We start from the raw sequence: 12,253 nt of genomic DNA on the forward strand, positions 1-12,253 counted from the left end.
ACTCATTTGAGCGCTGTAAATACCCAGGTGAAGCTTACTTCACCGGGTAACGCTTGTTTTTTTTTTTTTTATTCTTTTACAGACTTAAATGAAATCATAAATACTTTTACATGAACGTATAAATATTTTTACATGTGTCAGTGGTTTTACATGAACATTTATATATATTTAATATATAATTATATAAAATATAAAATAATGTAAATAATTTTTTAAAATATCTTACAAATAAATTTTAAAATATTTTTTTTTTACAAATTAATTTAAATATATTACAAAAAAAAATTGAATATTTTATTTTACAAATTTATTTAAATATATTTACAAAATAATTTAAATATCTTTCAAAATTAATTAAAAATATGTTGTTATATGTATATATTTAATATATAATTATATAATTATATAAAATTTTAAATAATTTGTCAAAATATATTTGAATACATTACAAACAAATTTATGCATATTAAATATATAAATATACAAAATAATTTGTACAAATTCATTTGAATATATCACAATTATAAAATGTAATTATAATCATTCATAAAAATTAATTTAAATATCTCAAATCACATAATTTATGATTATTATTTTAAACAGATCTTAAAATAAAATTATATTAATTCATAATTATTATTTTATATATATCAGAAATAAAAATATATGAATTATTATTTAATCATTTAAATACATCACAAATAAATTTATAAACATAATTTATAAATCGGAGTCAAATGAAGTTCGCTTCACTCAACAATTAATATATGTCAATCAGTTTACATGGACAACCTCATGTAAAACGGTATAGACCGTCTCTTCAATGGGTCATGTAAAACGGAGTGAAGCAAAGGAAGTTTCACTCCTTTCCGCTTCTGCTGAATCCGGAATAAAATACGAGTTCCGAGTTCTCTCTTCCTTTCAACCCAATTTTAATTTATTAATATAATAATGCTGTTGAGTTTTGATTGGTCTGCAATAGGGAAACACCCCTTCGGTAGCAGAAGATCTTATCAGATTTGATCGTGCCTATAATAATTGAAAGATTGAGTAATTATATAAAAAAAAAATATTTGAAAGAAAGATTGTCATTAAAAAGATTCTGATTGCCCTATCTATTTTAGATCACAGTTATGAACGTGAGGTCACCTAAATAAAGAGAAATTAAATTCACACCTAATTTAAAAACGTCTCAATTATGATAAAAGAAAGAACCAGTTTATAATATTCATAAATAAGAATGGTTGGTCCTTTTTTGCCCTCATCTCTAAATTCCTACCATTAAAAACCTCTTTTTTGATCCAATGTTGTAGCGGTAGGAATTTGTGCCTGCATGCATGCATGCATGGGGGTTCATTTTGTTTTCCCTCCTCTCTTTTGGTTGTAAGAAAAGAAAGAAAAACATATTGATCTCTAAATCCTAAATAATGTATCCTATCTTTCTTAAACATTTATGCATATATTTTAGCTAGAATTAGTTAAAAATTCCAACCACCCCACCCTAGTTGGTGAGTAAGGGTCGGTTGAATTGATGTCGTCAATTGAACGACATCATCAATCTACTCGAACTTCTCAATCGGGATCATTAATCGAGAAAACCAATGTCACGTCTTCATCAGAATCTGATGATCTGAAGAGATTGGAACACACACCTCATAGGAAGAGGGCTTTGTCTAAGAATTTGTCGATGTGCCAAACCCCACGAGATGTGGCGTGGGAGAAGAGGCGAATTCAGATACTCAATCAAGAGAGGAATTGTAAGATTAATGAAACCGAGGACAATTTGACAGATGAGGATCTAAGTGAGCTTAGGGGTTCAATTGAATTGGGTTTCGGTTTCAATGAGGAAGGGGTGTTGAAGAAGCCTGGTGGTAGGAGGCTTTGCAATACTTTGCCGGCGCTTGACCTTTACTTTGCGGTTAATAGGCAATTTGCAACAAGCCCGGTTACCTCTCCAAGAAGCCAAATATCGTGTTTGTCATCAACAAGCCCGGTTACCTCTCCAAGAAGCCAAATATCGTGTTTGTCATCAACTTCATCATCGTCGTCATTAATTGGGAGCCCAAACTCTAATAGCGATGATTCATGGAAAATATGCTCCCCAGGTAAGCAATTGTCAAATATTTTGTATTAGAAAAGATGTTGGCTTCAGAAAGATGTTAATTTTATGTAATTTCCTTCTTTAAAAAAATAATAACAAAAAAAAGTTAGAAACAAGTCATTATATGATTTGTCATAAGTTATACATAAGAACAATAAATGAAATACAAGTCAAAAAGAAACCCAATCTCAAGTTATTTTGTCAATATCTTCTATACAAATTTGGAAACTGTCAAAAGTAAAAAAAATCAATAAATTTAGTACAAGAATTCTCCATGATTATAATATTTTTTAATCTACTTATGAATTGCATGCAGGTGATAGTCCTCAACAGGTGAAGACAAAGTTAAGGCATTGGGCTCAAGCTGTTGCTTGTTCAGTGAGGCAATCTTACTGAACAAAAGAAAAAATATATATATGTGGGGGGTGAATAAATAACAGAGAAAGATGGGAAGATGATTAATTAGAGTCAAACAATAAGAGAACAAGAATCTTACCCAAAAAAAAACCAAGAATAGTGGAGGAGCTATTATCCATGGATGGAAGTTTCAGTCGCCCCGATTCTCAAATTAATGTTGTTTCGAATCGGTCTATTAGCTCAATATACTTCCTTGGCAAATAATCTAACTATAACATTGCTTTAAGATTATAAACTAATCAAAAAATAACCATCACATTAATAGAAGTAATCAAACACAAGGATCTGACAAAGAAGAGAAAACCAGTATTCAAAACCGTATGCATGTCTTTGTTTGGATGAAAATTTCTGAAAATCAACCCACTTAAGATTTTCATCTATCTAAGGCTAAACAATTCTATAGATTTCATGTGGAGTAATAATTTTAATGCTCTTAGTAGACATTCAAGCTATGTAGAACAGCAGAAGAGGAGTTCAGAGCTCTCAGGGCGATAAAAAGGGAAGGTGAGTTTTCAACGAATTAGGGATTTCATGCAACTTATATTACAATAACTATGGGAAATTCCAATAATATGGTAGGAAAATTTGAAAACCAAACAGCATTTTCATATTCTGTCATCATATGAGGTATACCAGCAGGAAACCTAGAGAAAAAAGAAAGATAAAAACAGCTAATAAAAGAACATCATCCATCCTTATGTTGGCAGTTGGATCTTCCTGGAGTAGGAGAGAACCATTACAAACTCTTTGGCCGAGCTTCCCACAGAAGCTGAAACCTTCTTCGATGTGGGCGATGTTTGCAGCCAGAGATCAAGCACATTCTGTAGTTGCAAAGTTGGCAGTACTGAGTGACCTTGGCATGTTATTTCAACCTGCAAGATATTAGACATTAATTATGATACTAGAATGTGCGAACATGTTTCTTTTACATTAAAAATAGTTTCTGAACTTATATAACGAACTCACCTCAGTTTCACTTGTTAGATCAAGTTTCTTCATTAGATATTTCTGAATGAAAGAGATCGGCAAATTACCATCCCTAGTTCAAAGGAAAACGATATCAGCATAAATGGCATATTAGCTAAGGCATTTCCAATACTTTTCACTAACCATTTAATGCAAAAAAATGAATTCAAATCACGATTTTAACAATATTATGCCATAAGATGAATTCTGTTCAGGTAAAGATGAACAATAACATGCATGAAAAGGCAATAAGAACTCCCATTTGGAAACACTTTCGTTTTTGGATCTGAAAGAGAAACGGTCAAGAATTATGAATCTGTCACAACATTAAAAAACATCTTGTGTTTCCAAATGTGGTCTCATTTGGAAGTCCACATCTGGATAGAGAAATAAATGGTGTTTTCAAATGAACCCAATGTTAGACTGTTAGTAAATGGTAAAAGAAAATATTCTTAACAGTATCAAGTATATCACATATATTTTACAAGCTGAAAATATTCATTTTTGACAATTTTGCAGCAGGATACTTTAAAATATGAAAATATAAACTATAATGTATGGCTAGCTATAAGAAAAATATACTATAAAGAATAGGTGTATTATATATCTATGATGTGAATTGTGATTATTCAATTTAGTAAAGATTATCATTATCATATCTAGAATTTTGAATTTTGATGTAGAGAGATTCCTGGATATCCAACCGAATAAATTAAAAAGAGAATTTTATAATGGACGCCAAATCAAGGGGAATAACAGATTACATCTATTAATTATAGAAATAACAGCTAGTCAATAAAGCTCGATCAAAATTCAAACCCTGTCTGTCATAGGTAGGTACAACAAATATTGACAAATCTTCAAACAAGAGGGATTATGGAGAAACATTTTCTCCTCTCAATCAGAGAAGACGTTACTTCTGTTAGAAAAAAGCAAAATTGTATGAAATTGAAGAATACTTTTGTTTGCATAGATAAGATCTGAGCAAGGGAAAGATATTCCTTTGCATTTTCAGTTTTGATTGTGTGTAATTGAGCTTGAATCATGGAGAGAACTGCTAAAAGATGTGACGAACTTCTATTTTTCCTTCATAAGGAATAACCAAGTTTATCAAGTGTGGTCATCAATAAAGGTGACAAACCACTAGTTCCTTGAAATGAATGTGACACGAGATGGACCCCAAACAGTTGTGAATGAGTGAAAAATGGTGAGATAAAGTATAACCTATATGTGGGAATGATGTGCGCGTGTGTGTGTGTTGGGAAGGTTGACAATATTCATATTGAAAATAGAAAACACCTTTATTAATATACATAAAACTATAAATAGTTTTGCAAGATACATACAGTTTTAATGACCGAGGCAAAAAAGCTATAACATGATTCAATGTTTTTATTGGTGCTGAAACGAAAAATATAATGATATTGCTGTAAGTTTATTTACAAATTCTACAAAAATTTTCCTCAAAACCTTGGGATCCTTTCTTTATTTTTGATTTCTAGATGTATTCCAAGGAACCACACTAAGCACAAGCTGGAACAAGGATTACAAGACAAACATGGGATTATTTGTCAATTCAAGCATTTTTATCGTTGGTTTCCATATCCAGCAGCAAGTTCATACATATAATATTATACAAGTACATGTTGGAATCTGGTCATATGAATAAGAAAACAAGTAATTACATATGCAAAAAGAATTAGCATTATAGTGAAAAACTTACTTTACCCTCAAATAACCTGCTGGGATCTGTGGCAAGGCAATCTCCTGCCTGACAAACCATCAACAATAAAGGTAAAACTATATTAAGAATTAGGATAAACTTAATGGTCATCCTGAGATATATTTTTTTAATACAGATAAACTTACTGGTCTCGTGAGGCGACTAAAGAGAACCAAATTGGACAGTTTGGTCTGTTTTCCTTGGCTCCCATAATGCCAATCATAGACTGTGCGGAAGAACTAAGTCCACCAGACATATTATTATTTCGATCAGCTGCATGCAATCTTTTGCGTTTGACTGGTCCTGGAGCTGGATTTGCTTGGTTCTTGTTATCTTGAGATTTTGATTTTTGTGGTTGATCTTTATATTTGGTCTTAGGTAGATGCATATCATAGTCAGGAACATCGAGTGGCTCATGTTTTCCAGAAGGCGAGTCTTGAGGACACAATTTAGAAGACTTGGTCCTGTTTGCTGCTTCAACCAGACAGTTCAAGGGTTTCCACAAATCAACATTCCCTTTCCACATCTGAGCATCTTTCCCCACATCTTTATTAGGTATATGTTCTTGGGCAGGCTTTCCAGGAGAAGAGGTCTAAACAAACAAAACATAAAGATAGACTGGGATAACGAAAAAAGGCTGTCTCAAATGGTAGTTCTTATGTTAAATCTTTTCTTTACCTGCACTTTATCTTGAATAAGTTTGTTAAGAACCTCGTGAGAGCTTGAGCTCTCATGACAATCTTCAAAAGCAGCTTCCTTTTTAATGGATTCCTCAATGGAGGACCCACGGATATTTATCTTTCTTGTGGAGGATTTTGTTCTCCTCCCAGTTAAAACACTATGCACTGGCACTTTTGGAGTGCTTACAACCAGCGATGACAAAGATCTCTCCTTTCTCTTGACTGGAGGTGAAACTGAAGGTAAAACTTCAGGAGTCCTTGTCTTTCTTCTTTTGTATGGGAAAATTTTAGCTCTTATGTCCTGCAAATTATGGTCTGGTCTGCATGTATTTCAAAGTAATTCATGTGAGAGTAGATTACCACCGTTAATTCATGCATTTGAAATGAGATGAGGTATGTCAAGACTATTTGCGTATCAGTCAAGTGAAGCTTGGTGCCTCCACTTAAGTAAATGTTTTTAAGTTCTCTAATTAGTTTATTTTTTAAAAAGTTGCACTATAAAATTGGCAACAGGGTATAGATCCTAAGGCCTTGTTTGATCTGAGGTTGATTGAATAACCATGTGGTTAGTTTCAAATAACCCCATTTGATGCAGGTTAGGAAAAACAAGGTGATTTGTGAGTAAAAAAACATGGGGTATAAATATATATTGAATACATACTTTCTTTTAAATAGAGGGTATTTTGATTGATGATTCCAAACAAAATATCTTATTATTTTATCATTTATAGGATTAACGTGTTCAACCGATTTTTTTTTTGAATTTAGGAACTTAAAATGTAAAACCGATATTTTTTTTTTCATTTAGTAAGTTAACATTTTGAACCGGTATATTTTTATTTTGAATTTGGAAGTTAAAATGTCGAATCGATATTTTGTTTTTGAATTTAGGAAGTTAACATGTCGAACCAAATATTATTTTTTTAATTTAGGAAGTTATCATGTCGAACCGATATTATTTTTCTGAATGAGAATCTAACCCAAGACAAAACTCTTGACACTTGCTATCCTAATAAGCTATATCAAACCAATATTTTATTAATATAGATAATATATATTAAAATTGTTTTTATTATAAAACATAAGAATTACAATTGAATTACAATTTTATAATTTTCAAACATAAGAATTGAATTGTAATTCAATGTCAATTCTTGTGGAATTGGAATTAGAATTCCAATTCTTATTTCAATTCCACTTATCCAAACAGACCCTAATAGAAGATAATTCCATCAGAAACTTGTGCCAAGGAAGTTAATCAAAATTCTGCATTTACTTTTGACATATACCTATATATGCTATTTTATGGCAAGTTAACTCACATGATTGTAAGATATAGACAAAAACTTCATGTGGTAAGACCAGTCATTGTCTATGTTAAGGAAATAACAGAAAATTGGGAATGCCAAGGATTATGATTAAAAAAGGAAACTAGCAATTATGTAAATTGGGATATTTAATATTCTTTCATAATGCACATTACTAGTTAATGTAGATGAGCATTTAGTATTCCCCAAATCTAGTCTCCTACATTCTACATGTTTTCACTTTATCTTACTTTTTCGTTAACTATGGATGTTAGATCTACTCTTTCTTTTAATGAAAAGGGTCATGAAGGCTTGACCGACTTTGAGGTAATGAGTCTTGCACTCTACCAACTGAACTACAAAAAGAATAATTATATAGAGAATTAGACATATACAAAAAGAAGGTCTGAAAATACCATCTCCAGCTATTGAAAACAAAACAAAATGAGCTAAAGATGAAGCTGATAGAAATGTAATGAGCTAAAGATAGTGAAGACACCCTAAACAAGTCAGGCTGGAGATGAGATCGTCGAGAAAACAATAGAGGCAGAGACAAAACCAAGAGAATGGGAAATATCAAAGCCGGTAATGCGGGAGACATTAAGGAGAATGGGAGATAAGGTCTAAAGCAAGATGCGAAGACATTACTACTGTTAAACCTAAAAGTATGTTGTAAATCCATGTCTGTTCACGTAGAATTGAAGGGGAGATTTGTATATTACATATTATAATATATTACGAGATTAAAATAATATCTCGGAATATAATATGACATGATTGAGGATAATATTATTTAATTAGATCCTATTAAGGTATAATTACCTTAAGGTATTGTAAGTAGACAAAAATATGTTCTCAATAATACAATTACTCTTTTGTTTTCTACAGTTTCCAAAATAGTAATGAAAATCGGTGCAATGTAAATAGGCACCCATCAAGGTAAAAACTGTGCATGCTCCATTACAATGTAGATGTCATAGCCATAAAATCTCAATGAGAAAGGAGAGAGAGAGAGAGAGATAACATGCCTGAGCTTCTCCACAGGAACACAACCAAGATTAATATGACATTCTGGACAGGAATCAATATCTTCATCAGACAGTTTTTCATATATACATTTCCTGCAAACTGGTCAAAAAATCCAAGCCACAAACAACATTAGAAAATGTTTGTTAAAAGAAAAACTCCATACTTTTGGGTACAAAGAGTTCTAATGATTTGAGTAATTTGATATCAAAGTTGTGTCTTCCCAACAAAATGTTAATTTATGGTTATATTGGAAGTTGTTCTTTATTTAATTAGTCTCTTTTATTTTCTTATACATTGTAGTTCCATTGTAATAGTTAAGCATTCCAAACCAATCACAAAATATATCAATCTACTTTCTCTTTATTATTCTAATATCTACAAAAAAGAGCATACTTTGGGCGAGGTGATTTGTGACAGTTGAAGCCCTCCACCAAGGCAACATCGACCATCGATAAAGACCTAAACTATGTAGAATACTAAAGAGAAATTAGATTGTTACATTTTGTGATTGGTTTGGAATGCTAAACTATTTATAGCAATATATTGTAGTTTCATTGTAATAGCTTAGCATTCCAAACCAATCACAAAAATCTATCCAGGGTGTTTCTTCAGATTAGAAAATATATATGCATATATAATGCCAACAATCTAACCAAATAACCAAAGACGAAAATGATTCATCAATCAAATATTTGGTGAAAGGCATGAACTTAGTGTTCTTAATTACCCTCTAGACCTAGCTGCAATTGAAGCTCCATCTACAAATGGATAAGATTTGGATGTGAAAGGGCAAACAAAAGCTTTTTGGTAAAATCATGTAAAGTCCATGTTACATAAATGATCTTGATACCGTTGATGCTCTGCCTAAGCAAGACAGATCTGTCTAAGCAAGAATGTACTCTTGGGAGAAGGGGAAGATAGCACAAGTGTTTGGTTTCTTTTCTTATTACCTCAGGAAGACATAGACACAAGCTCATCAAACAAAAGTACCTTTCTAAACAGTTTTCCTAAGAGAATGCAAAGTTTACTATTTGAAGAAAGTTTAACCATTCTTCCTAACAGAACTATTATGAACTAAAGAATCCGAGTCATGGAAAGAGAAGTAGGAAATTGATCTAAAGAACCAACTTAAAATCATCATCTTGTCATTATTTTAACATGTAATTCTCAGCTTGCACAACATTTATATTGGGATGTAGTACAACATAACATTAATATGTGTATTAATGGAATAACTGAAGAATGTGGTTTTTTCCCTTGGGTGGGAATAGTTATCAATTATGTCAATGAGCCCATTTGGAAACACGTTTCTTTCTGTTTTTGTATTTGGACAAGTTTCCAGATATATAATTTTGGATTAGTTATTATCAGTGAAACAATTACTAATAAATAGGAGAGTGGAAAAAACTGATACAAATAATTTTCTTTCCTCACAAAAAAGGAGAAATTCACAATATCTGGAATACAAACATAGGCAGAAAAACAAAATATTAATAACCTGAATAAGGAATGATATGCTGTGATATTAACCCAAATAAGATTAAGGAGATTAAAATTTTCAGTTCAAATGATAAAAGGTGAAATCATAATATATTAAGACATATAGTCCAAGAACATAAAAAATTACTACTCTTCTATTGAAGGTAAAAAAAGTTCTTTTAAGAACTCAAAAAATTGGTCTAGTTAGTGGTCAAAAACTTCATTATCAACTGGTAAATCAGTGTTTGAAATCGTTCCTATATTAAGACAAAAATACAGAGTACATGTACCTTCAAAACTCAATGGATTCAACCTGGAGTACTTTAATGAAACCAAAAAAAAAAAAAATCGTTGGAACACTTTTATCCTATTAGGAAAGTGGTATTTTCTCACAATTTCTTTGCAGAATCATGACCCATCCAAAGTTGAAGCCGGAGGTGTTTTTCTTTGGTATAAGAAGTGTGGTTGAATGATATCACAGGTTTTTCAAAAATGAAATTGTAGTGGATTATGATCCCTCCCAATTTTTTGTGAGACATAGATTTTTGTTTGGTAAAAAGTGTAAAGTTGGATCACAAACTAGAAGCCAAATATAGCTTTATCAGAATTCAAATGCAGATGAAAAAACGAGTAACTAACTAAATAAGCTTAAATATAACCAAGAAAGAACAAGAACCTAATTGTCAGAACTAGACCTGAAATTCCAAATAAGATAGTATAAGAAAGCTTTTGGACAACAAGAACCTAATTTTCACTGAATATGAATATCAAACTGAAGCCCAGCCAGACCAGCGGATATAATGATTGGGAAATTCCAAAAAGAAAAAAGAAGATGAACTAGTTCAATGCAAGAACAAGGGTAATTTCTACCTTGTCTGACATTATCTAAACAATTTTCCTAAGTTAATCAATGAATTTCTGTAGTTCTGATTCGATAACTTCAGCAATTTTACTAACTCAAGGACTGATAAAAGGTAATGTCAAATCAAAGAAAATACGAGAAAGAGCCCAAATAAACTCTAGCTAGTCTTCACACAGAGAAGAAAGCAGAGGAAGGAATGAAGAAAGAATCTACTATACACACACGCAATAAAGAAGAGAAACTAACAAAGCCAACGCCATAAAAGATGAAAACAAGATTAGGAAAAGACCCAATTCTTACATCGATTTCAGAAGAAGAAAAGGGAAGATGAATGAATGATTGAATGAGTGAGTTAGTTAGTTTAAAAGGGACTCACAAGTGTGAAGACATAGCGAGATAGTAGTAGCTTCTCTCAAGAGCTTATGACAAAGAGGGCATTTCATGCATGCCGCAAGCGCCTCCTTCCGTACTTTCACCAACTGGGTACTACTCATCTTGTTCTTCTATAAATAAATAAATCTACTTTCTTTATGTAAGAAGACGCAGTGAATGCAGGAGCAAACTGGAACCCAAATTCAGGGAGAGTAGATAATAAATCGGGCTTCGATGGGATTATGGGTTTACGTAGTAGGTGGGTATTACGCGATCTATAAATTGGAACAAGAGAAAGGGATTTGATCTACAGATTGGAACACGGGTTCGATTGGTTTGCGAAAAATTTACGTGGAAATGATCGGATCTATGCAAACGGAGGAGTATTGGGTTGATCGGTGGAAAGGGGGAAGGTTCAACGAGAGAGAAAGCATGAATGGGAGCCACAGTCGCAGGTTTGTAAAACCCATGCGTTAAGAAACAACAATTATTATCACAAAGAAATCGAATTGCTAACCCCATTTCAAACCTTAATAATCTCACTTAAAATAAAATAATCTCAACCATTTAATTTTCTTAATAATAATACTATAATTTAAATACAAAATAATAAAATTGATAAACATAATAATTATGTTTAGAAAATTCAAAATTTTCACAAAATAAATATTACACAACGAAATTATGATATTATTATAAAAAAAAAGTCTTCAATCATCACAAAAGTATTTTCAAGTTCAAACTCCACTTCTTCATCGTTGTAAACCTTTTTGTATGAGCCCAACATTGAAATAAGATATGAAATTAAAAAAAAATTAAATTCTAAAATTTTCTAAAAATATATTAATTTAACTTACTTACTTTTTAATATCAAGTATCAATACTAATGTCTGAAATCTGAATGATCTCTTCTTATAGTTTAAGTAGTATTTGAGCCATCGTCCCCATTTATGAATAAACTCATAATATTTGCAGTCAAATCATCCAACTCCACCTCAGTATTTTCTACAAAAAGAAAATATTAGTCAAAAAATCGAATAAATAACTTTCAAATGAAAATAAAAAGACGAGCCACTGACCATTCTGTCCAACTAACCAATCTCTACAACAAACTAATGCCTCAACAACATCAGGCTTCATTGCACTACGATATTGGTCAAGTATCCTACCACCGGTGCTAAAAGCCGATTCTGAAGCAACTGTAGAAATTGGAACACTCAAGATATCTCTGGCCATTTTTGCAAGTTCAGGATACCTAAATTGGTAAGCTTTCCAAAATGCGAGGACATCAAATTTTGTATCTTTATCAATTTTCGG

General features: G+C 31.7%; 2 protein-coding genes across 2 annotated transcripts; one reads left to right on the forward strand and one right to left on the reverse strand.

Annotated features, from left to right (window-relative positions):
- Nucleotides 1-1,531: 1,531 nt before the first annotated feature.
- Nucleotides 1,532-2,772, forward strand: LOC124934548. The gene is made up of 3 exons (XM_047475080.1): nucleotides 1,532-1,971; nucleotides 2,008-2,105; nucleotides 2,418-2,772. The coding sequence occupies exons 1-3, from the start codon at nucleotides 1,532-1,534 to the stop codon at nucleotides 2,495-2,497; spliced, it is 618 nt and encodes a 205-aa protein (XP_047331036.1). The 3' UTR covers nucleotides 2,498-2,772.
- Nucleotides 2,773-2,896: 124 nt separating this feature from the next.
- LOC124919127 (E3 ubiquitin protein ligase DRIP2-like) lies at nucleotides 2,897-11,394 on the reverse strand. The gene is made up of 7 exons (XM_047459289.1): nucleotides 10,941-11,394; nucleotides 8,223-8,322; nucleotides 5,886-6,207; nucleotides 5,354-5,799; nucleotides 5,208-5,255; nucleotides 3,485-3,557; nucleotides 2,897-3,390 (listed from the first exon to the last, which is right to left on the reverse strand). The coding sequence occupies exons 1-7, from the start codon at nucleotides 11,056-11,058 to the stop codon at nucleotides 3,214-3,216; spliced, it is 1,284 nt and encodes a 427-aa protein (XP_047315245.1). The 5' UTR covers nucleotides 11,059-11,394; the 3' UTR covers nucleotides 2,897-3,213.
- Nucleotides 11,395-12,253: the final 859 nt, after the last annotated feature.

This window comes from Impatiens glandulifera, chromosome 1, assembly GCF_907164915.1.
Source record: "Impatiens glandulifera chromosome 1, dImpGla2.1, whole genome shotgun sequence".
NCBI lineage: Eukaryota > Viridiplantae > Streptophyta > Magnoliopsida > Ericales > Balsaminaceae > Impatiens > Impatiens glandulifera.